Here is a 21,475-nt window from a genome sequence, read left to right as displayed (position 1 = left end):
CCATGCGTTAACACCAAATAGTTAATGTTGGCCAGCTATCCAACCACTATTAAGCTCCATCATGTTCATACCTGATGTGCATTTTCCAACACTGATAACTGGATAATGATGGAGGGGGCTGAATCTTTCTTTTCTTCGAGCCAGGGGAAGAGACCTCACTAACTAGTGTAAAACAGCAAAATATTTCAGCATGTTTACAAATGTGTGAATTATTGCAGTTTCAACTTTGTTATACAAAACAAAATGCTTGCATATGAATAACCATTAACTTTTTTGTTTGAGAAACCTGGTGGAAAATTTATATTGCCACTAAAAGTAGAATTGTCAATAACATCACCTTGTTAGGGAGATTTAAGATTCATACTTATTTGTCTATTGCAAACCCATGGATATATTATAGAGGTTTTGTTTAAGCACGTACTCTGTCTTGAATCTGCTCTTCCTCCCCAAAGAAAGTACAGTCAGTCCCAAACTCTACATCACATATGAATCCTTTCACAACACAGACCACCTTGGTTGAAGTCACCAAAGATATTCTGTGACCAACAATAATGCATTATCCCTTTACATCATCCTGGCTGCATTCAATAAGGTCAATGACAGCATCTGCTTCCAGCACCTCCCTCTTGTGATTACCTCTTGTACTGTCCTTATGTGGTTCCATTCTTACCTGTTGCATGGAAGTCTGCACATCACATGCATTGGCTATTATCCATGCGCCCACTGTCGCCTTCGAAGTTAGTTTCTTTTTCACTCCTCATCTGTATGCTACCCATTAGTGACAGAAGCATGGGGTCAGCTGCATAGGGGCGGCGCAGTGGTTAGCACCGCAGCCTCACAGCTCCAGCGACCTGGGTTCAATTCTGGGCACTGCCTGTGTGGAGTTTGCAAGTTCTCCCTGTGGCTGCATGGGTTTCCGCCGGGTGCTCTGGTTTCCTCCCACATGCCAAAGACTTGCAGGTTGATAGGTTAATTGGCCATTATAAATTGCCCCTAGTATAGGTAGGTGGTAGGGAAATATAGGGACAGGTGGGGATGTGGTAGGAATATGGGATTAGTGTAGGATTAGTATAAATGGGTGGTTGATGGTCGGCACAGACTTGGTGGGCCGAAGGGCCTGTTTCAGTGCTGTATCTCTAAAACTAAAACGCTGGACATACAGGTTGATGACATCCTACATTATTACTCCAACAGCACTGTTGTTTCCATGACTTCCACTGTGCTGTCCAACTGCCTATCTGACATCAATTTGCAAAGGAACCAGACTTTCTGCAGCTCAACATTGGCAAGGCCAAAGCTAACTTGTTGGCTACCAGCAGAAACTTCAGATCCTAGTCCAATTTCACCTCTTCCCTGGATGCCCAATCTGATATATGCAACCTGCTTGACCGAGCTTGGCTTCAATTCCCACATTCAGTCCACGACCATATACTTCCATCTCTGAAATATCATCTATCTCCATTCTTCCTCATCCCCACTGCCACTCATACTGTTTCCAATGCACTCGTCACCTGTCTCCCAAGCTCTATTCCACAAAACTCTGGTCATTCCTCTCTTTCTATTTTCAAAAGCCTCTGCAATAGTTGCAAACCTACTTTTTGGTGATTTTTCAGCTTCTACTGCTTAGGTCCGACTCAAATTGTGAAGCTGCTTGGGATGTTTAGTTACATTTAAGTTGGTATATAAATGTAAATTGTTGCTATTATGAATTATATATCCATGTAGCGCTCTCTGTCTTCTGATTGACAATGCTGGAGGTGGCACTGTCGGTGTAATGTATCCTCCTGTGCCGTAGGTGGCACTATGCGTTGGTGTAAAATACCCTCCTGTGCTGTGGGTGGCGCTGTGCGTTGGTGCAAAGTACCCTCCCGTATGTAATGCATCCTCTGTACTTTAGGTGGCGCTGTGTTGGTGCAATGCACCCTCCTGGCCTGAGGGTGGCGCGCAGCTGCACAGCGCCCCTCTTGGCTGGAGGTTCGCTGTCGCACCTTACCCGCTGCGGCCTGAAGAATTATTTAACTCTGGCGCTTCTCGCCCGTCACCTCCAATATGGCGATGCATAACAAGACGCAGACACCGCAGATTCCGGACACTCGCCGGGAGCTGGCTGAACTGGTGAAGAGGAAGCAGGAGCTGGCGGTACGTGAGTCTCGGGAGGAGGAGGGTGAGGATGGCGGACTTTTCGTAATAAAACAGGGAAGTCGGCGGGAAGCTTCTGGAAAGAGGCGGGACCCTCTGCTGTGCAGTGGCGGCGCCCGGGCCCGGGGAGGCGAAGACAGGAAAGGCCGGTGAGAGCTGGGCCTGAGCGGTAGGGAACCGCAGAAGAACAATTGATCCCCATAATCAGTGGCCGGGCGCTGGGGAGGCGCCCCGGAACAAGGCCCAGACGCGGCCGGGGCACCAGTTAAAGGGGATGTCAGCACTGTCGGCAGATTAAAGGGCGGGCGTGTTTACATTGGCTGCTTTCCCGCCTCTCCTCCACATGCTGGTCAATGACTTAAGAGTGGATCCAAGGCTGCCTCGCTGCCCTCACTGAGTTCAGAGCCAGTCAAACCTTCAGAAAGCTTCAGTTATTGGGCATTGCCCGGCATGGACCAACAACAGTAACACGGAGCTGGTATTCTGCTGATGTTCTGGGCACCAGCGCTTCCCACTAGCATTGGCACATTGATGGGCATGTGTAATATTGGAGGGGGACCCAACTGACTGCAGAAATGGTGTTCATGTATTTGTTTTTTCATTCCCCTTCTCAGCAAGATTGCACATCTTGATACTTTCTGTGCCAAATTCATTATTATTATGCCATCTTACTATGGGATGTTGTATTGTAAGCAATTGTGCAACTTGTTGACATAGAGTGCTGCTGAGCTGCCTCCAGTTTGTCCATTCAGGGCCACTTTTCCCAATAGGGCTTTGTCTTTCTGGGATTTCTTGAGCAGAGTGGGACGAATTCTGGTGTCCACTTTGGTGACAGATCTACCCCACCCCCCACCCCCCACCCCCCTGCCCTGCCCCAGTCCAGTGCCCAAGTTGCATAATTAGCTATCCTGGCTCACTAACCCATCTTAAAGCCCTGACGTCCTGCTGAAGCTTTCTAGCTCAGCCACTGGATTACCAAGTCTGCACCAGTGTTGTCTTGACTCTGAACTTTCATTGGCTGTTGTAATAACTCGGTACTACCTGGACCCCATATAGGGCCGCAGTTGTCTACTTACTCCTTTCTTCTCCCCCACCTCTGGCTTCAACCCCTGCCCACAAAAGGAGGTTGGTGACTAGTGTAGTCATTAGATAGTGGAAAGCAGAGGTTTCAGTCGTTGCTAGGCAAACAACAAGTCGAAGCAGCGTGGTTGCACAAGCCACTATAAATGTTTGAGTGCGTACCCACCGTCTCCTGGCCACAGCATGGGCACGCCCAACCATATCTGATTGAACCACCAGTTGCATGTATGGAGCTTCATCAACATCTACTTATTCCATCATCAGAGGAATTAGTTCTTTCTCTATGCTATCAAATTCTTTAATCAACTGTAACCTAAGAGCAGGGCAAGGACGATATTACCAGTGGCTGTGAAGGTGGCAATGAACTTTTATGCATCTGACTTCTTCCAGGCTGGAGCTGGAGATATTTGCAACATCTTGTAGTTTGCTGTCCACTGATGCGTAAGGGAAGACACTGAGGCTCCCTACAATGAAAGCCAACTACATTTCATTCTCTTGCCAGAGTCAAGTAGCTAGAGCAAGCATACAGCTTCATTAGGATTTTAGGCTTTCCCATGGTGCATGGTCCTATTGACTGCATGCACATCGCTTTGCAGGTGCTGCTTGTCAACTCTGCCCCATGTAGGAACCAAAAGGGATTCAATTCCTCCATGTCCAGCTAGTATGTGACGATAGGCAGCAAATCATGCAGGTCAATGTCTAGTATCCTGGCAACAGTCATGATGCCTTCAGTCTGTGGCAGCTGCATTTCAACCACAATGGCAAACCACAGGGTGGCTACTGGGTGACGAGGACTCTCTGCTGACAGATGACTCATGACTCTGGTGCACAACCAGTGTACATGTGTGCAGCGTGCATATGATGAAAACCATGCTGCTGCATGAACTGTGATAGAGCAGACAATTGGCATGTTGAAATAATGCTTCTGCTATCTGAACTGCTCTGGAAGAGCAGGTGTCAAGATTCATTGTGGTCTACTGCAGCCTTCATAACATTGCCATCATGAGCAGACAGTCCTTGCCACCAACTATACAGCAAACAGCTGAGGAACAGGAGAAAGAAGAAGGAAGGAGGCAACCTAAGACCGTCCCTTTCTGCCTGGGCTGTCTGTGAAGAACTCACCCAAGTACAATACCAGAAACTGCAACTCCAATTCCTCATTTACCAACAGTCCCACGCCTTACCTTCCCTCTGTCACTGACAATTACAACGGCCGTTTGACCACCAAAATAAAAGCTGCCGCAAAATAAACAATCCAAACCAAATGTATAAGTTAAATCGTGCCATATTGCATACAAAAGTCAACTAATTATCTTTGTGCATTCACTTAGTGCCTGTCTGCCATGTGCCTTTGCCTGGTCTAGTGCTGTTATGCAGTGCTACCTCTGTGGCTGCAGCAAGGCTGGTGGAAGGCTATATAAGGCCTTTGAGGGCAATTTTGAGCAGCTGTGGACCTAGAAGGCCCAGCTGTGGGCTGCACCATCTCCGCATGGGTGGCAGCAGTCTGGCTGGTTGATAGGCAACCGCAAGGGCACTTGCAGGAGTGGGAGGAACCCAGGACGGTGCCTCAGCAATCCCTGTATTCTGTCGGAGGACAGATTGCTGTGATGCCCTGCAAGCCCCTTTGCACACTGTAATCCACAGCCATGATGGCACCAGTCTGTGCTTGCATGGCAGTAAGCTGACCTTGGATAACAGAAATCTGAGCTTCCATTGCAATGCTTAAGCGTTGAGTGGCTGCTGCTTGTGCTGCAGCGGAAGCTGCGACACAGCTAACAGACTCTGCATCATGGTTGGGTCCACAAGTGTGTGAACTTGGCTTCCAGCCAAGCAAAACCTTGATTTTAAAATTCTCATCCTTATTTTCAAATCACTCCATGGTCTCGCCCCTCCCAATCTCTTGTTATCTCTGTTACGGGCAGAATTGAGGGTGAACTGAAACCCCAGTTCTTTTCCCATAATTGTCCGTAATCATTGTTTTTGACAAGGAAGATTATGTGTGTTTCTGAACCCCTGAGTGTATGGCCAATTTGAATAATCACGCTTTTCGTGGGTTTAAATAAAGGGAATTATTTTTATTGCATTCAACCTGAAAGTCAAATTCTATGTCTCTCTCTTTCTTTCTCTCACACTTACTCTCTCTCACACTTACTCTCTCCTCACTCACTCACACTCTCTCTCACACTCGAAAGAAAGCCATTAAAAGGATAGTGCACTTTTACAAATTACAAGCAAAGGAATAGTTCCTAAGTCACGTAATTTGGCTCGCCTTGGGGAAAGGCACGCGTTGCGGGCCTGGTGAAGAAGGCGTTTTCGCTCCTGTAGTGTAGTTAGCTGGATTCGATAGCTGGAGTCGTATCTCGAAGTCGTTGCAGGATTCTCTCTAAGAGGTGGATCTTCAGCAAGCAATGAAGTTAGTTGCTTGTGATATCATTAATAGGAGGTTGTTTTTCTGTACTGGTGGACTTGAAAAGGAACAACTCGGAGACCTTAAGATGTTACAGCCTCCAGTTCTTTTAAGGCACAATGGTACTGCCTTGTCTGCTTGTTGCTTTTCCTGCTGTCTGTATTTTAAAAGGAGACCAACATGGCTGCCCCACCATGCGACTTCTCACAGGGGGTTGAGGTTGATTAGCCCTATCCTGATTTATTGTTGTAAGATTCACTCTGAGGAGGGTTAAGACATCAGTTAATCATCATCTGTGTTTTAGGAGAAACTGATTCAATTCAGGAAAGTCTCCTGATGGTTTCAGGATGGCTGTCGATGACTCCTCTTAGTCTGGAAGGTATCTTTCTGTCCTTTCGAAACAGTGAGTCAGCTTTTGAATATGCAAGCCGAAGGTCAACTGACCTTCAGCCGTCGTTGCTGCCCATGCCCATTTTTAATGTCCATTGTGGTTCATTTAAAGCAAAAGGAAAATTCAGTTCCAGAAGATGCTGTGTTGAAAATAGTCCATGTTTAAAGTTATGAATAGGACATGCCTTTACAAGGCCTGAAATCTCCTTCAGCCCTACAACCGCCACACCCTAAATCTCTGTGCTCTGCCAATTCTGGCCTCTTGAGCATTCCCAAGTTCGTTGATGTCTGTGCCATCAGCTGCCGAGGCCCTAACTTCACAAGTCAGGAGTGTGATGGAATACTCTCCACCTGCCTGGATGGGTGCAGCTCCAACAACACTCAAGAAGCTCAACACCATCCAAGACAAAGCAGCCCGCTTGATTGGCACCCCATGTACAAACATTCACTCCCTCCACCACCAACGCACAGTGGCAGCAGTGTGTACCATCTGCAAGAAGCACTGCAGCAACACACCAAGGCTCCTTAGGCAGCACCATCCAAACCCATGACCTCTACCAACTGGAAGGACAAGGGCAGCAAATGCATGGGAGCACCACCTGCAAGTTCCGCTCCAAGCCACACACCATCCTGACTTGGAACTGTATCGCCGTTCTTTCACTGTTGCTGGGTCAAAATCCTGGAACTCCCTAACAGCACTGTGGGTGTACCTACCGCACATGGACTACAGAAGCATTATGAATCAAACTTTGACAGAGAGTGGGGATAATGGCTAAGTACTCCGATTGGCAGGATGTGATTAGTGGTGTCCCGCAAGGATCTGTGTTGGGGCCTCAATTATTCACATTATTAACTAACGACTCGGATGATGGCATAGTAAGTCATATATCCAAATCTGCTGATGATACAAAGTTAGGCAGCAGTGTAGACAGTCTAGATGATAGTATAAAATTGCAAAGATATTGACAGACTAGGTGAATGGGCAAAACTGTGGCAGATGGATTTCAATGCGGGCAAGTGTGAGATTATCCATTTTGGACCAAAAAAGGATAGAGCGGGGTACTTTCTAAATGGGAAGAGATTAAGTACAGTGGATGTCCAAAGAGACTTGAGGGTTCAGGTGCATAGATCTTTAAAATGCCACGAGCAAGTGCAGAAAATAATCAAAAAGGCTAATGGAATGCTAGCCTTTATATCTAGAGGATTGGAGTATAAAGACAGAGGTTATGCTGCAACTGTACAAAACACTGGTTAGACCCCACTTGGAGTACTGTGAGCAGTTCTGGGCACCACACCTTAGGAAGGATATATTGGCCTTGGAGGGAGTGCAACGTATGTTTACAAGAATGATACCTGGACTACAGGGGTTAAGTTACGAGGAGAGATTACACAAATTAAGCCTGCTTTCGCTAGAATTTAGAAGGTTAAGGGGTGATCTGATCGAAGTCTTCAAGATATTAACAGGAAAAGACAGGCTAGATAAAGATAAACTATTTCCACTGGTTGGAGATTCTAAAGCTAGGGGGCATAGTCTAAAAACCGTTCAGGAGAGATGTTAGGAAGCACTTCTTCACGCAAAGGGTGGTAGAGGTTTGGAATTCTCTCCCACAAACAGCAGTTGAAGCTAGAACAGTTGTTAATTTTAAATCTGAGATAGGTAGATTTTTGTTAAGCCAAGATATTAAGGGATATGGGTAAAGGCAGGTATATGCAGTTAGGCCGCAGATCAGCCATGATCTCATTGAATGGCGGGACAGGCTTGAGGGGCTGAATGGCCTATTCCTGTTCTAATGGTGCTGTGTGTTCATCGTAAGCCTCTTTTTGCGGTTCCTCCATTTCCTGGTTTGGTTGCACCTCTTGGATATCTGAAAGGAAAACTTCTCATGGGTAACATCAGAAGCGATTGTGGGTTGATAGGTAAGCAGGATGTGAGGAGGATTAGGTATGAGGTTTCTGCTCTGCCTATGGCCACGACTTCAGCACTGCGCATCCCAGTAATGGCCAGCATCATCTCTTCCATGAGTTTTAGGATTTGCAGGCACACTTGTCCCCTCTGGTTAGCTCCTCATTTTTGTCACCTCATTTTCCATGATTAAACAATAAATGGTCGAAACACATCTTCTCTACACAGCAGATCATTTTTCTTCTGCGACAGTTTTACAAATATTTTCATAACTTACTGTTTTTACAGGAGACTTTGGCAAACTTGGAACGGCAGATCTATGCTTTTGAAGGCAGTTATTTGGAAGATACCCAGATGTACGGGAATATTATTCGTGGATGGGATCGCTACTTAACCAATCAGAAGTATGTGTAACAACAGAGCCCTTGTACTTGGAGCTTTCGAACTGACTCCCTCTCAAAACATTGGCAAATCTTCAAGTCTGATTCTGAAAATGCTGCATAAATTCATGGGATATTGTACCATTTTTTATGATTAAGTCTGTTACTTCAAGCATTGTGAATAGAAAGTTGGACATCTAGAATGATTATATTGTACTTTTTTCAAACAAAATGTGACAAATTTATGTTCTATTTTAAAGAATTTCTTGCATTACTTACATAGACCAGGTGTTGCACACTGCACTTTATTAAGGAGTCTAGAATCTGCAGACAGTTTTGTATGTGCAAAAAGTTGCAATGAGTTCTCCTTTCCAATAACTCAGTAATAAAAACACTCCCTAATATATGTGAGCCATGAAGGGCTCTGGCTTGATCTCTGATCTCTGCCGCATTAGTCCACCCCAAGCTGGGTCAGTACTTGAACAACTGCAGTTGGTCTCATCATCTCTGAATGAAGGACTGGAAATCATAAACCAGGGCGTCAGTTCCTGATCTCCATGCAGTGACTGTTGCTGGAACGTGTATGTATGTGGGTGTTGGGTGAGGACAGGATTGGGCTCGACTCATACCCCTCACAGTTGAAAAATTTGCTGACAATGACTGCCTAAGCTGGCAAGCAAAGAATGGACATTTGAAGGTACCAGAGGATCACGGGCCCTGTGGAATTGTACCCAAACAGTAATCAGCGCCTTTGCAAGAAGGGCGAAGATTGCTGCAGAGTGAAATGGCTTTCCTGTGAGAAACTAAGGTAGTTTGTTCTCAGGGCCGTGCCAGTGCAGTGCAGTTAGGCAACCAAAAGTTGCTGTCTTATTGATTGGAGGAGTTGGGGGGAAGTGGTGCGTGAAAGCCAATTTATATTTTTGGGAATAATAACTAATGTTCGTAGTATGTTTTGAATGTCGGACATTTTACAAGAAACTGTTAGGTGTATCAGTACAACATGTTTGCCTATTGCAGAAAGTATTTTGAATTGGCTTTATGGTTCTTTGAATTTAAAGGTGCAAGAGTTGGGAAGTAAAAATGTTTGCAAAAGGCGTAAACTATCTCCCCTCCTCTCTCTCTGGCTCACTTCATCCTATGCAGTCTATACTGGAGTAAAGTGGACAATTATTCCTGAAGACCCGCCAGTGCTTCCGTGTGACTAGTCACTCAGATGAGGGAGGGTGACTTACGCTTGGATTTTTCTTTCCCTCCCTGTTGGGAAGCACCTGGGCTGTACTTAGCACCTATCCTGGTTAGGGAAGCTACGATCGGGCCATCAGTGCAAAGGGAGTTGTATATTTCAACTGTTGTGTTAAATACCAAGGGTACTCCACCTATTAATAGCTGTATTATGTTTCAGAAACACCAACAGTAAGAATGATCGAAGGAACAGGAAGTTTAAAGAAGCAGAACGTCTCTTTAGCAAGTCCTCTGTTACTTCAGTAGCAGTGAGTAAAATAACCTTCCTTGTATGTGATTATGGAATATTTACAACTTGCATGCACAGTTTATTTAAGTGTGTGTTTAACACAATGGAGTGTTGGCATTTATTGCAAGGGGAATCGAGTATAAAAGTAGGGAAGTTTTACTGCAGCTGTATAGGACATTGGTGAAGCCACAGCTGGGGTACTATGTACAGTTTTGGTCTCCTTATTTGAAAAAGGATATAATTATGTTAGAAGCAGTTCCAAGAAGGCTCACTCGACTAATCCTGGGGCTGAAGGGCTTATCTTGTGAAGAAAGATTGAATAGGTTGGGCCTATACCCATTGGAGTTTAGAAGAATGAGAGGTGATCTTATTGAAACATATAAGAGCCTGAGGGGACTTGATAGAGTGGATACCAGGAGGATGTTTCCTCTTGTGGGGGAGACTAGAACTCGGGGACACAGTTTTAGATTAAGAAGTCTCCCTTTCAAGATGGAGATGAGGAGAATATTTTTTTCTCTAAGGGTCGTTAGTCTGTGGATTTCTCTTCCCCAGAACGCAGTGGAGGCTGAGTCGTTGAATTTATTCAAGGCTGAGTTACATGGATTTTTGATAGACAAGGAAGTCAAGGGTTATGGGGGACAGACAGGAAAGTGGAGTTGAGACCACAATCAGATCAGCCATGATCTTATCGAATGGCGGAGCAGGCTCGAAGGGCCGAATGGCCTAATCCTGCTCCTATGTCCTATGTTCCTATAACAGTGATTCCAATTCTCTTGTAGGCAGTGAGTGCGTTGACTGGTGTCCAGGACCAACTGGTGGAAAAACGTAAGTCTTAGAAATAAATACCACTTTCTATTGTGTTTAATGTATTCTTTTCCACTAGAAAGTGTCCCGAGTGGGCGAGTAATCTGCAGTTAGGCATTCTACTTGGGCGTTTTCCCCTGAAATGTTTGTTTTAACGGGGTGGCAGTGTGGGGCAGGGGTGGGGAATGGGTGGGGGGAAGAGCAGAGGTGTTTAGATTAACTTTTTGCTGAATGCCATGTCATGCACCAATTTAAACACATCTCTAGATACCCTCAGATCTCTTGTAATTGATTTTAACCTGAATGTTCTTTTTTCTTGTCTCATCTGCTATTTTCGTCCCTGTGTCAATGAAATTAAAATTCATGCGCTCAAACTGTGAACAGCAAGAGTGTAAAAATAATATTGAAAACAGTACAAAGTTATAAAGCCAATAGTACAGTATAGCTGTCATGCTTCACAAAAGGATTATAGTATAGAGATTATTTAGCTGTAAAATGTTGTAGATGTAAATTGTGTGCCATGCTGTCATGGTGGTCTACCCAAGGGCAGGTCCTATGCTCTTTTTCTCCTCCAGGAGAGATGAGCGTGACTAGGGAAGAGGGTGTATGAGGTGGCTTCCCGTTGCCTTCCTCAGACTGGAATGGGAATTGAACCTGCGCTGTTGATGTAAACCACACACTAGCTATCTAGCCAACTGAGCTACCCGGTCCCCATATATTGTGTATGTATACTTTAAACACTGAAGCATTGCAGCAGTAATTTTTAACTTGGACAATTGAAGACTAATGCTGTATGTGCAGGTTGTTCATTGTGCTTCTCTTACTTTGTGCTGGGGTGATTTGAAGAACTGTGCTGAGATAAGCAAACCTTTTCAAACCTGCTGCATCTTGTGTGTGAAATTTGTTAGGTGAACCAGGTAGTGGGACAGAAAGTGACAATTCGCCAGATTTCCAGAATCAGGAGAACGAGCCAAACCAAGAGGACACCGAGGAACTAGATGGGCCACACCTTCAGGGAGTGAAACCGCAGAAAGCAGCCTCCTCCACATCGTCCAGCAGTCACCACGGGAGTCACAAGAAAAGGAAAAACAAAAACCGACACAGGTAATTTTGTGCGGAAGCTGATCACGAGATTCCGAGTTGTGTGGGCTAAGGTGGAGGAATCTTGCCTGATTTTGTCCGTCACAAAGCCATGTGTGGGATTTATACTGGTAACACTTTTTTTAAACCATGAAAACAATAGCAACCTGTCAGTAATAGTGAACTTTGTAAGTTAAATGTGGCAGTACTTTATGATACAAAGAACATTATTTTTTTCAGTATATGTTTATGGGGCACTACTCCCTGTATATATCTCTACCGCATACTACTCACTGTTCTGTTGCTTTCGAATTAAAATGGTTAGAGTCAATAAACAGCTTTATTGTTCTATGTGATAACTCTTCTTGTGAAAAATATTCATTATTTTCAAGAACTTGTTACTATTAAGTGAAAATAACTATTCTTGAATATATTTATTTCTCCATTAAGTTTATCAAAGTGCCAGTGGTCTCTTACCTTTTTGTTTAAAAATATGGTGTTCCAAAAAGTTTGAGACTCTGGTTTCGAAAACTGGTTTGTTAACTTGTGTTGCTTTCTTTCCTCTTTTATGCTGCCATCCAGCCCATCTGGCATGTTTGATTATGACTTTGAGTAAGTTTGCTTTCTGTCAGTCTATGTGCTGTGTCTTTTCCAGTATTTCCCTGTACTGTGATGTGTAGACTGTAGACCTTTCTGAAAATACTTAGTATCTTTTGCCAGTAGCTGTTTTAAGTTTAAATATTTGCTTATGCATGTTAGGGTGGCATGTAATTAAAAATCTGCATTGATTATTGAACACCAAATTCAGTTCCTGTTTGGGATATGTTCTCGACAGAAGGATGCAGTCACAGTACAACACTTCATATATTTTGTATTGAATCTCCTAATAAATAGTTTTCAGGCAGCAAAGCTCTGTGTATGCCTATGAGCATAAAGATCTCTGCTGGCAAGTGTAGCCCACGGTATCACTTCAGTCTTGTTGGCTGCCCTTAACACCTCACAACCGTTCAGTCTCACACCAGTAATGTAATACAAGTACAGCATCGATGCATCCATTTATAATAATTCTGCAATTCTGAATTTCTGCCACAAGAGACCCTCAGTAAGTTAAGTAAAAGTACTTTCAAATGGCAAACAGATAACTACATTACTACAATTTACAAGGCAAACAGGATTTTGGGTATTGATAATTCTCCACAGGTTTTTGACTATAAACCTAGGGTCTCTTTCCATCTTTGTTATCAAAGCTCAACACAGTTCAGTACTCAAAGTTAATGTTCACTGTGCAAAGAGGCAAAGAACCATAGATGCGGAATGGATGCTGAAGAATTTGGTTTCTAATGTCACATTTTTTGGCACTTAATCTTTTTGTATTTGAAACTAAAATACAGGAAGTTTATAATTAGTGTAGCTTACATCAGAACAAGTGAATGAGCACAAAATTATATTTCATTGTCATGCATTCACAGTTGGCATCAGCTGCCACTATTTTTAGTGTACCTGTTAATGAGAAGGATGGGAATCAATGATACACTGACATGACGTCTGTAAGACAGTGGAGTTGCAAGAGATAGAGATGGGGTAGCTTAGCAAGTTGCTATTTGAAGTACTACAGGAAAATCTTTCCAGCTTCATGGGTTTACACACTGTTCACCTCTTGAAGCAATTCCAGCCCAGACCAAGCGAATGGAAATTTGCTTTCTCCATCAGTAGCAAATGAAATGAGGTTGATGGATACCTGTTCACAACCCATAACTTGGCACCAAATTAACTCAAAGGCTGTAAAATGGCCATTAAAGAATCTATAGGTGTGATTCTCTTCCTATAGCAACGACCAGTTGTCATTGACTTCCCTCCCTTTCCCTTCACACCCTGTACCTTTCCCTGCTCCCTAAGGTTCAGTCTTGTCTGTTACACAAGATATAAACAGGTGAACAACACCTTCTGGACCCCAAATGAGTACTTAATCTTGGTGATTGACCTAGGGAGCATCAAATTCTCCTCTCCGTGTTGGGGCACATGAATTCAATTTGGAAAGCAGCCACAATGAAAAGTTTCCTGCATCAGTTTGTACAAGGTTCTTTTTAGTTTTGGTAATTTGAGCATTGGGGAGTTTTTATTCGTTCATAGGATGTGGACATCATTAGCAAGTTTAGTGCCCTTCCCTAATTTCCCTCAAGAAGATTGCGGTGTGCTGCCTTCTTGAACCACTGCAGTCCACATGGTGTAGGCACTCCCACAGTGCTGTTAGGTAGAAAAATAAAGCAACCAGTTGTAGAGCGTCAACTGCTTAATCTTTATTTACTTAGTGAAGGCAGAAAAATAAACTGCCCTGTATCTGAAGTGATTTGTTGCTGCTTTTGGTGGTGTTGTTCCATATTAATAGATGGTAAGTGTTGTGATTTTAAAGGAGCTATAGCTGGTTTCTAAGGTCGAATTCTTCTGTTTTAACTACAGGATTGATATCAAGCTGAATAAAAAGCCAAGAACTGTGAGTGTAACTTATTGTAATTTTTTTCTTGCTGTACTTTTTGCAATGTTGTGGAGTAACAGTTGAGATAGTGAAGCTGACTTCAAATAGAACTACCTGGTGTAGATGTTGAAGCATGATACTTGTATATGACAGTTGTAATTTAACACTGGCAGAGCTAACCCCAAACACTGCTGCAACGGGGAGACCTGTCATTCTGTCATGTTAAACACAAAAAAAATGTATCTTATGTAGAAAACTCCTTTGCAACAGGTCTCTGTGACCAGCAGAGAGAGATCTGTGTTCTGTGGAGTTGATGAGTTGAAAGCTTCTCTCTGGAAGGAAAGAATAATTATTTTAAGCAATGCTGAATCTCAATATACTGTCCTTTTGTATAAACTGCATTGCACAGAGTAGTGCCTACTGTACTCCATGTGTCATTGTTAAAATATGTTAATGTAATAAATTTTACATCCAGACTTATATTGTGTGTGAACTGAAAATAGCATATACACAGGTGAGATTTTCTTGCTTTAACATTATAATGTAAATGGGGTCAACATAGAACGAATATAATTCAGAATTGATAAAATTGGATGTAAAATTATGGAATTAATCTTCAGTTTAGTAGTATAAACAAACTATTGGCCATTTTACACTCAAATAGAATCTTCAACTTTCAGCAGTGCTTCAATATAAAGTTGTTGAACCCTTAATTCCTAGTTCATTTTATCTGGTCTGGACAAAAGTGCCTTGTTGCATAAATATATGGGGTACTTCTTTGATTCTTGATGTAATGTTACTTTTTTCTTACTTACACAGGATTACTAAAGAACTTTGTGCCAGTTGTGGATGTCAAGATCCGGGTTTGAAGAACATGGACATACAGCAGCATTAAAACCAGTTTGCTCCAGACGTTCACAGAGATTTTTTTTTATAGAACTCAATACCACAGTAAAGCAGCTGTGCCTCATCCTGGTGTTGAGGCCACCTTGCATCTTTACATGCTGCATCTGACCTGTGTTCAACTGAATGTCGCTGACTGGTTACAGTCCAATCATTTGTTATTTGTACAATTACAGCACGCACTGGGTTTTATAGTCAATTTAAACCATTGTTTTTGGGGGGGTGGGGTAGGAATTAATTGGTCGCTTTTAAGTCTGTTGTGACTCAGTTTGACCATTTGATGTTACCAGTGGCATTCCGTAAGATTATATTCTCCATAAAACGTGAAGTGTTTTTCATTTGGTAAAATTCGATTTTAAATGTCTTGTTGGAAGTTCCTAAATGCTAGTGATGCCATCACTATTTCACTTATCGAGTATGAATGGAAGTTTATTTTTCCTTGTCCTAAGCTTCATTTAAAGTGTTTTCTTCTGTACTGGATTGTGTCGTGATGGATTTTGTCTGCAGGCATAATGCTCTCCTTTTGGTGTGAAAGCCTTGTGCAGCTCTGAGAAAGAATGTGAGAAAAGCACAGAAGGACATAATCTCCAGATATTTCTAAATGGACTCAATGGAGTTAGATTTAACAGCAACACATGGTTTTATTTTTTGAACCCATTATATTTTGTTGTGCTTTGAATATTGTAAGTATAAATATTACCTTTTAATTTGTACAATTATGACTTTTTTGTTCTTTGGACAAATGGCTTTATTATTTTTTTTAAGAGGAAAAATGGATTTGTGACCATTTTGTATTAAAAAATTAAATATTAACTGTAATGTAGTGTTATTGAACAGATCTGCTTTTAAGCAAAAACACCAGTATTATCTAATGTGAGGCATATTTGACATCTTGCTGACCAATATGAACTATATTATCAAAAAACAACTGGAGCTTCACTACTTTACATAGTCCAAAAGCTCAACGTATTTCACAGCCTTGTGTCGGCTTTGACACAATGGCAGCACCCTCGCCTCTTGAGTTTGAAGGTTATGCATTCCAGCCCCACTTCAAGACTTGAGTACAGAATCTAAGTGATGCTTTAGTGCAGTACTGCAGGAGTTCTGCATTGTAGAAGGTGCAGCCTTTTAGATGCTACATTAAGCCAAGATCCTTTCTGGCTGCTCTGGTGGCCATATAATATTCCATCGCACTATCCCAAGAGCAAGGGAGTTCTACCAGTTTCCTGACCAACATTCACCCTTCAATCAATGCTACCAAAATAGGTTAAGTGGTCGTTCATCTCATTTGCTGTTTGTGGGACCTTGCTATATGCAAGTTATCTGCTGTCTTTGCCTGCATAAATCGTGATTGTATCTGGAGTAAGTTGTTGACTGATGTGCTTTGAGAATGCTGTAAAATCAAGTTTGTTAAATGTTAATATGTAGAGCATAGAATTGTTTTCTGTTTGACGTCACCATCACTAATAGGCACTAATGTTGCCTTGCTGCCTGTCTGTGCCAGGTGAGGGTGCGTGGTGCAGTGATTTTCTTCAAGAATCAAAGGTTTTGTGTAGCTATTTTAAAGCAACTAATTGTCCAGTACATATTGTGTAATACACTGAGCTGTATTCACAAATGATATAGCTCTGCTAGTTAAAGCATCACAGGATTGGAATGCTTTACAAGAACTAATCTGCAGGAGGAAAAGTCAAATGCTTTACCAGTGTTGATTCAACTTTGGATGTGAAAGACACTCTGCAGATGGATGGTAAAGGAAGTTTATTTTTTTATTTTTCTGCAGTGTTTTATTGCCATTAGTGGAAACAGGCAGGCTCAGAACTGCATGATTTGAATTGAAAGTGCAGTCATAATGGGTTTTAAATGAGTTATGATTCAATGTATTATACAGTAATGCACTATTTTACTTAGAATCAGCATCTGTATATGTTGCAATAGTGCCCATAGCTTATAGCAGATAGTTGGTATTGAGACAGTTTGCCCGCTATACATGGTAGACAGTAAAACCAAAAAGGTTGTTGAAAACCAGAAATCTCAGTTGTGTTCAGAATCTCAATGCAAAAGTCATCACTTTAATGAGCGAACAACCAATTGAAACCGCTTTAAGACCCAAGTTTGGCTGAAATAAGCAGAGCATTTTAAATTGGCAGGTGCAGGGTATTTGAATTGGCCAAAATAGTCAGTGTACTGAGTACCTTATAAGTGGCGTCATTGTAGTTGACACCTATGGTAATGGCAAATGGTGGTTAGTGCCATTTGCCCGATACAGGGAGCTGCCCAAGCTAAATGGGAATGGTGAATTTCTATTGTCACATTCATAATAACACAACAGTGATTGCACTTCAAAAGTACTTAATCAGCCTTGAAACACTTTGAGACATGCTGAGGTCACGAAAGATGCTACATAATCCAGATTCTTTATAATTTTCTCCATTATGCAACAAGCAGCAGCCTTCCAGAGAGAAATTGAACAGGACTGTATGCTATTACTGTATAATGTAATGCCAGAGTCTCAAGTAATTTCCGTGAGCATTTTTTATATGCATTGACTATGTTTTTTCACTTTTCAAAAAATGCCTATGTAATCTATTGATGTGCTTTTTCTTAAAGCTGGTGTGTCACTTTTGAGCAGAATGCTTCATCTTTCCATACAGTCTAGTGTAAACAGTCATTAAGATTACAGAGAGAATGGTAATAATTATTAACATGGGCAGTGTTTGTTTTATAATTATTATACAAAGTGAATTTTGTTTGTTCTAAGTCACAAGTTTCAGTAAAACAAGTGTACACATTATCGTAAATGCATGTATATACTGTCTGCCATTAATGGTACAAGTATCCTCAGAGCCACAGAATCCGTTGCCCAGAAGTTGTGGGAGAGGTGGTTTGTCTCGTGGGTTTTGTCACTGGTTATGTAAGTTCACCGAAATGCACCTGTTTGCCACATCAGAGCCTTAATTTGTATTCTTTTCCATATCTATATACACATATGTAACTAGAAGTTAGCCTACCAGTTTGTGTGAAACTGCTACAGTTTTAAACTGTTTCTACTACATTTTATGCAATGTTTTAACGAAAAGTTACCAAGTGTGCAGTAGTAAATGTGTCCAGATATCTGTTATATAAGAAAGAAAAACTTGCATTTATGTAGTGCCTTTCATGACCTCAGGATATCCCAAAGTGCTTTACGACCAGTGAAATACTTTTGAAGTAGTCACTGTTGTAATGTAGGAAACGTGCAATGACCCTCAAACAGCAATGTGGTAATGATAAGATCATCTGTTTTAGTGATGTTAGTTGAGGGATAAATATTAGCCAGGACACTGGGGAGAACTCACCTGCTCTTCTTCAAAATATTGTCATGGGATCTTTAACACCAACCTGTGAAGGCCAGCAGAGCCTCAGTTTATTGTCTCATCTGAAGGACAATACCTTTGACAGTGTAGCACTCCCTCATTACTGAATTGAAGTGTCAGCCGAGATTATGTGCTCAAGACTCTGGAGTGGGACTTGAACCCATGACCTGACTCGGGTGAGAATGGCTACCACCGAGTCATACCCAATACAATGTCTATACATTTTTCACAAAGATGTTTAAGTTTCTGGTATTCTGGTTCCCATGTGCTTGTAGTTAGTTCCCCTCCCCCAATCTCTGGAAGTAAACTGTATAAATCAAATATATAAATTGTATTCAGGGACGATGAAAGTATTTACTGTTCAGGTCGCTATGCTCTTAGACAGAGTTTAACACAAAAGGAAACTTCCACAGTTACATGTAATTTGATTGAAAACTCAGCTGCTTGTTTGTGCAGTATTTGCCCTTAAAGTGCCCGAGTCCTGGCTGAAATACTTAAAACAAGGAAATGCAGATTTCTGTTTCCATAAAATTCTGATCATGGTAGCATATACTTATTTACCAAAATCAATAGTTTTCAGAAACGAAACACCTTCGATTATTTCACTGTTTCCTATGTTTAGTCATCGCCCCCGTGTTCAGGGAGTACAGAAGCCCTATTCCAATGTGTATATGCCCCAACACCAGGACCAGAGCTGCACTACAGAAAGTTTGTGGTTAATAAGCCATCTTGCGTGGAGAAATCAGAGGAGTTAAGATCTCTGAAGTCACTGAAAGCAAGCATTCAGGTGCAGCAAGCAGTTAGGAAGGCGAATGGTATGTTGGCCTTCATTGCAAGAGGATTTGAGTACAGGAGCAATGATGTCTTACTGGAGTTATACAGGGCCTTGGTGAGACCACATCTGGAGTATTGTGTACAGTTTTGGTCTCCTTATCTGAGGAAGGATGTTCGTGCCATGGAGGGATTGCAAAGAAGATTTACTAGGCTGATTCCTGGGATGGCAGGATTTATGTATGAGGAGAGATTGGGTCAACTAGGCCTATATTCACTAGAGTTTAGAAGAATGAGAGGGGATCTCAGAAACCTATATAATTCTAACAGGACTAGACAGGCTAAATGCAGGGAGGACGCTCCTGATGGCTGGGGAGTCCAGAACCAGGGGTCACAGTCTCAGGATGCGGGGTATGCCATTTGGAACAGAGATGAGAAATTTCTTCACTCTGAGTGGTGAACCTGTGGAATTCTCTACCGCAGAAGGCAGTGGAGGCAAGTCATTAAATATATTCAAGAAGGAGATAGATATATTTCTTAATGCCAAAGGGAGCAAGGGATGTGGGGAGAAAGCGGGAATACTGAATTAGACGACCAGCCATGATCATTTTTGAATGGCGGAGCAGGCTCGAAGGGCCAAATGGCCTACTCTTGCTCCTATTTTCTATGTTTCTATCTGGAAGTCACTACCTGAAAATGTGGAATCAAGTCCCATAGTAACTTTAAAAAGGCAATTAGCCATGCACTTAGAGGATTCAATTGCAGGGTTATGGGGAAAAGAGCTAGGGTGTGAGACTAATTCAGACAGCTTTGCCAAAAGAGCCAGCACAGGCACAATGGGCCGAATGGCCTCCTGTGTTGTCAGATCCTATGATTCCAAGAATCTGTCAACAAGGCATTTGGCAGGCTCTGCCAAAGGTCCCTCATCAGGAGAAGTTATGCATCACTCATGCTTCTCCGCTTTGAGCCTGGTGATCATAATATTTATTTTCCTCTTTCCTTGGCTTAAGCTGTGCAGAGATAGTTACTGGCTCTGAGGTCTGTGACAGCAGGTTTTCTGCTCCCTGTTGCTAACTGTATGAAAGCACTTTGTTTTGCCTTGCTTCACTGTGTGCTAACAAAAATATGAGATTGAGAGCTTACTGCAGTGAAGCTACATTGATGTAATGCTGTGATGTCCAAGTATATTGATAAGTTTCTACCAAAGACCGTGATTGTATGACTAAAACTTATCTGCCACTTTGGGAGTGGGGAAGGTGAGAACATGCCACTCCGCCCCTCAAACCTGCTCCACCATTCAATAAGACCATGGCTCATCTGATTATAACCTCGACTCCACATTCCTGCCTACACCCAATAAGCTTTCACCCCCTTACTTATCAAGAAACTATTTACCTCTGCCTTAAAAATATTTAAAGACTCTGCTTCCCCCGCCTTTTGAGGAAGAGAATTCCAAAGACTCCTGACTCTCTGAGAGAAAAGATTTCTCCCCATCTCTGTCTTAAATGGGTGACTGTTTATTTTTAAATAGTGACCTCAGTTCTACATTCTCCCACAAGGGGAAACATCCGTTCCACATTCACCCTGTCAAAACCCCTCAGGATCTTGTATGTTTCAATCAAGTCGTCTCTTACTCTTCTAAACTCCAGCGGATACAAGCCGAGCCTGTCCAACCTTTACTCATAAGATAACCCGCCCATTCCAGGTATTAGTCCAGTCAACCTCTGAACCGCTTTCAAGGAAGAAAGTATGTTAGCATTTTAAATAAAATTGATCTTCCATTCCTCACTCCTTGCTGAGGGCAGCCAGTCATTTGGCTAATGGCTTCATTGGTGACAACTTCACTGATGTGAATGAACCTAACCTTCCTCAAGCAGCACCCCCACCTCCCACACCTTCATGGAAGAATTGTTTTTTTTCTTGCTGGTTGTGAAGATCCTATGCAAAATGAGGCTGGAAATTCTCATAACCAGTTCATAATGTGCTAGGGCCCACAGCATTAAACTGCTTACAATTTGACACAAGACATGTTGAAAAGGTAACTCCTTTGAGAGCAGAGTACAAGGAGTTTTGTCTTAAACTGTTCCCATTGGCGGAAGGGTTGTGAACCAGACGACTTGGATTGATTGGTGGAAGAATTAAAGGCAACATAAGGAAAACCTTTTTTATGCAGTGAGCGTTTAGCATCTGGAATGAATTGACTGAGAGTATGGCAGAGACAGATTGAATTGTGTCTTTCTAAAGGAAATTGGATAAGCACCCAAAGGGAAAACATTTGCAGGGCTACGGGGGAGTGGGACTAGCTAAACTGCTCTAGC

General features: G+C 42.4%; 2 protein-coding genes across 3 annotated transcripts in view; one reads left to right on the top strand and one right to left on the bottom strand.

The window, feature by feature from the left end:
* The window catches only part of dnali1 (dynein, axonemal, light intermediate chain 1), a 136,542-nt gene that overhangs the window by 40,263 nt on the left and 74,804 nt on the right, over positions 1-21,475 (bottom strand). The window lies entirely within an intron of this gene.
* Positions 1,970-15,808, top strand: meaf6 (MYST/Esa1-associated factor 6). The gene is made up of 7 exons (XM_068011186.1): positions 1,970-2,139; positions 8,208-8,323; positions 9,702-9,789; positions 10,550-10,595; positions 11,483-11,678; positions 14,112-14,145; positions 14,947-15,808. Exons 1-7 carry the CDS (start codon positions 2,050-2,052, stop codon positions 14,953-14,955), a joined length of 579 nt encoding a protein of 192 aa, XP_067867287.1. The 5' UTR covers positions 1,970-2,049; the 3' UTR covers positions 14,956-15,808.

The sequence above is a fragment of the Heterodontus francisci genome, chromosome 31 (genome assembly GCF_036365525.1).
Source record: "Heterodontus francisci isolate sHetFra1 chromosome 31, sHetFra1.hap1, whole genome shotgun sequence".
In the NCBI taxonomy this organism is placed as follows: Eukaryota; Metazoa; Chordata; class Chondrichthyes; order Heterodontiformes; family Heterodontidae; genus Heterodontus; species Heterodontus francisci.
This window is presented reverse-complemented; position numbering and strand designations above follow the sequence as displayed.

Bases quoted from the DNA above. Each gene is read 5' to 3' on its own strand.
- meaf6 (XM_068011186.1), top strand. From the start codon at position 2,050: ATGGCGATGCATAACAAGACGCAGACACCGCAGATTCCGGACACTCGC. The intron at 2,140-8,207 runs GTACGTGAGTCT...CTGTTTTTACAG, and splicing joins AGAGGAAGCAGGAGCTGGCG to GAGACTTTGGCAAACTTGGA. The intron at 8,324-9,701 runs GTATGTGTAACA...ATTATGTTTCAG, and splicing joins CGCTACTTAACCAATCAGAA to AAACACCAACAGTAAGAATG.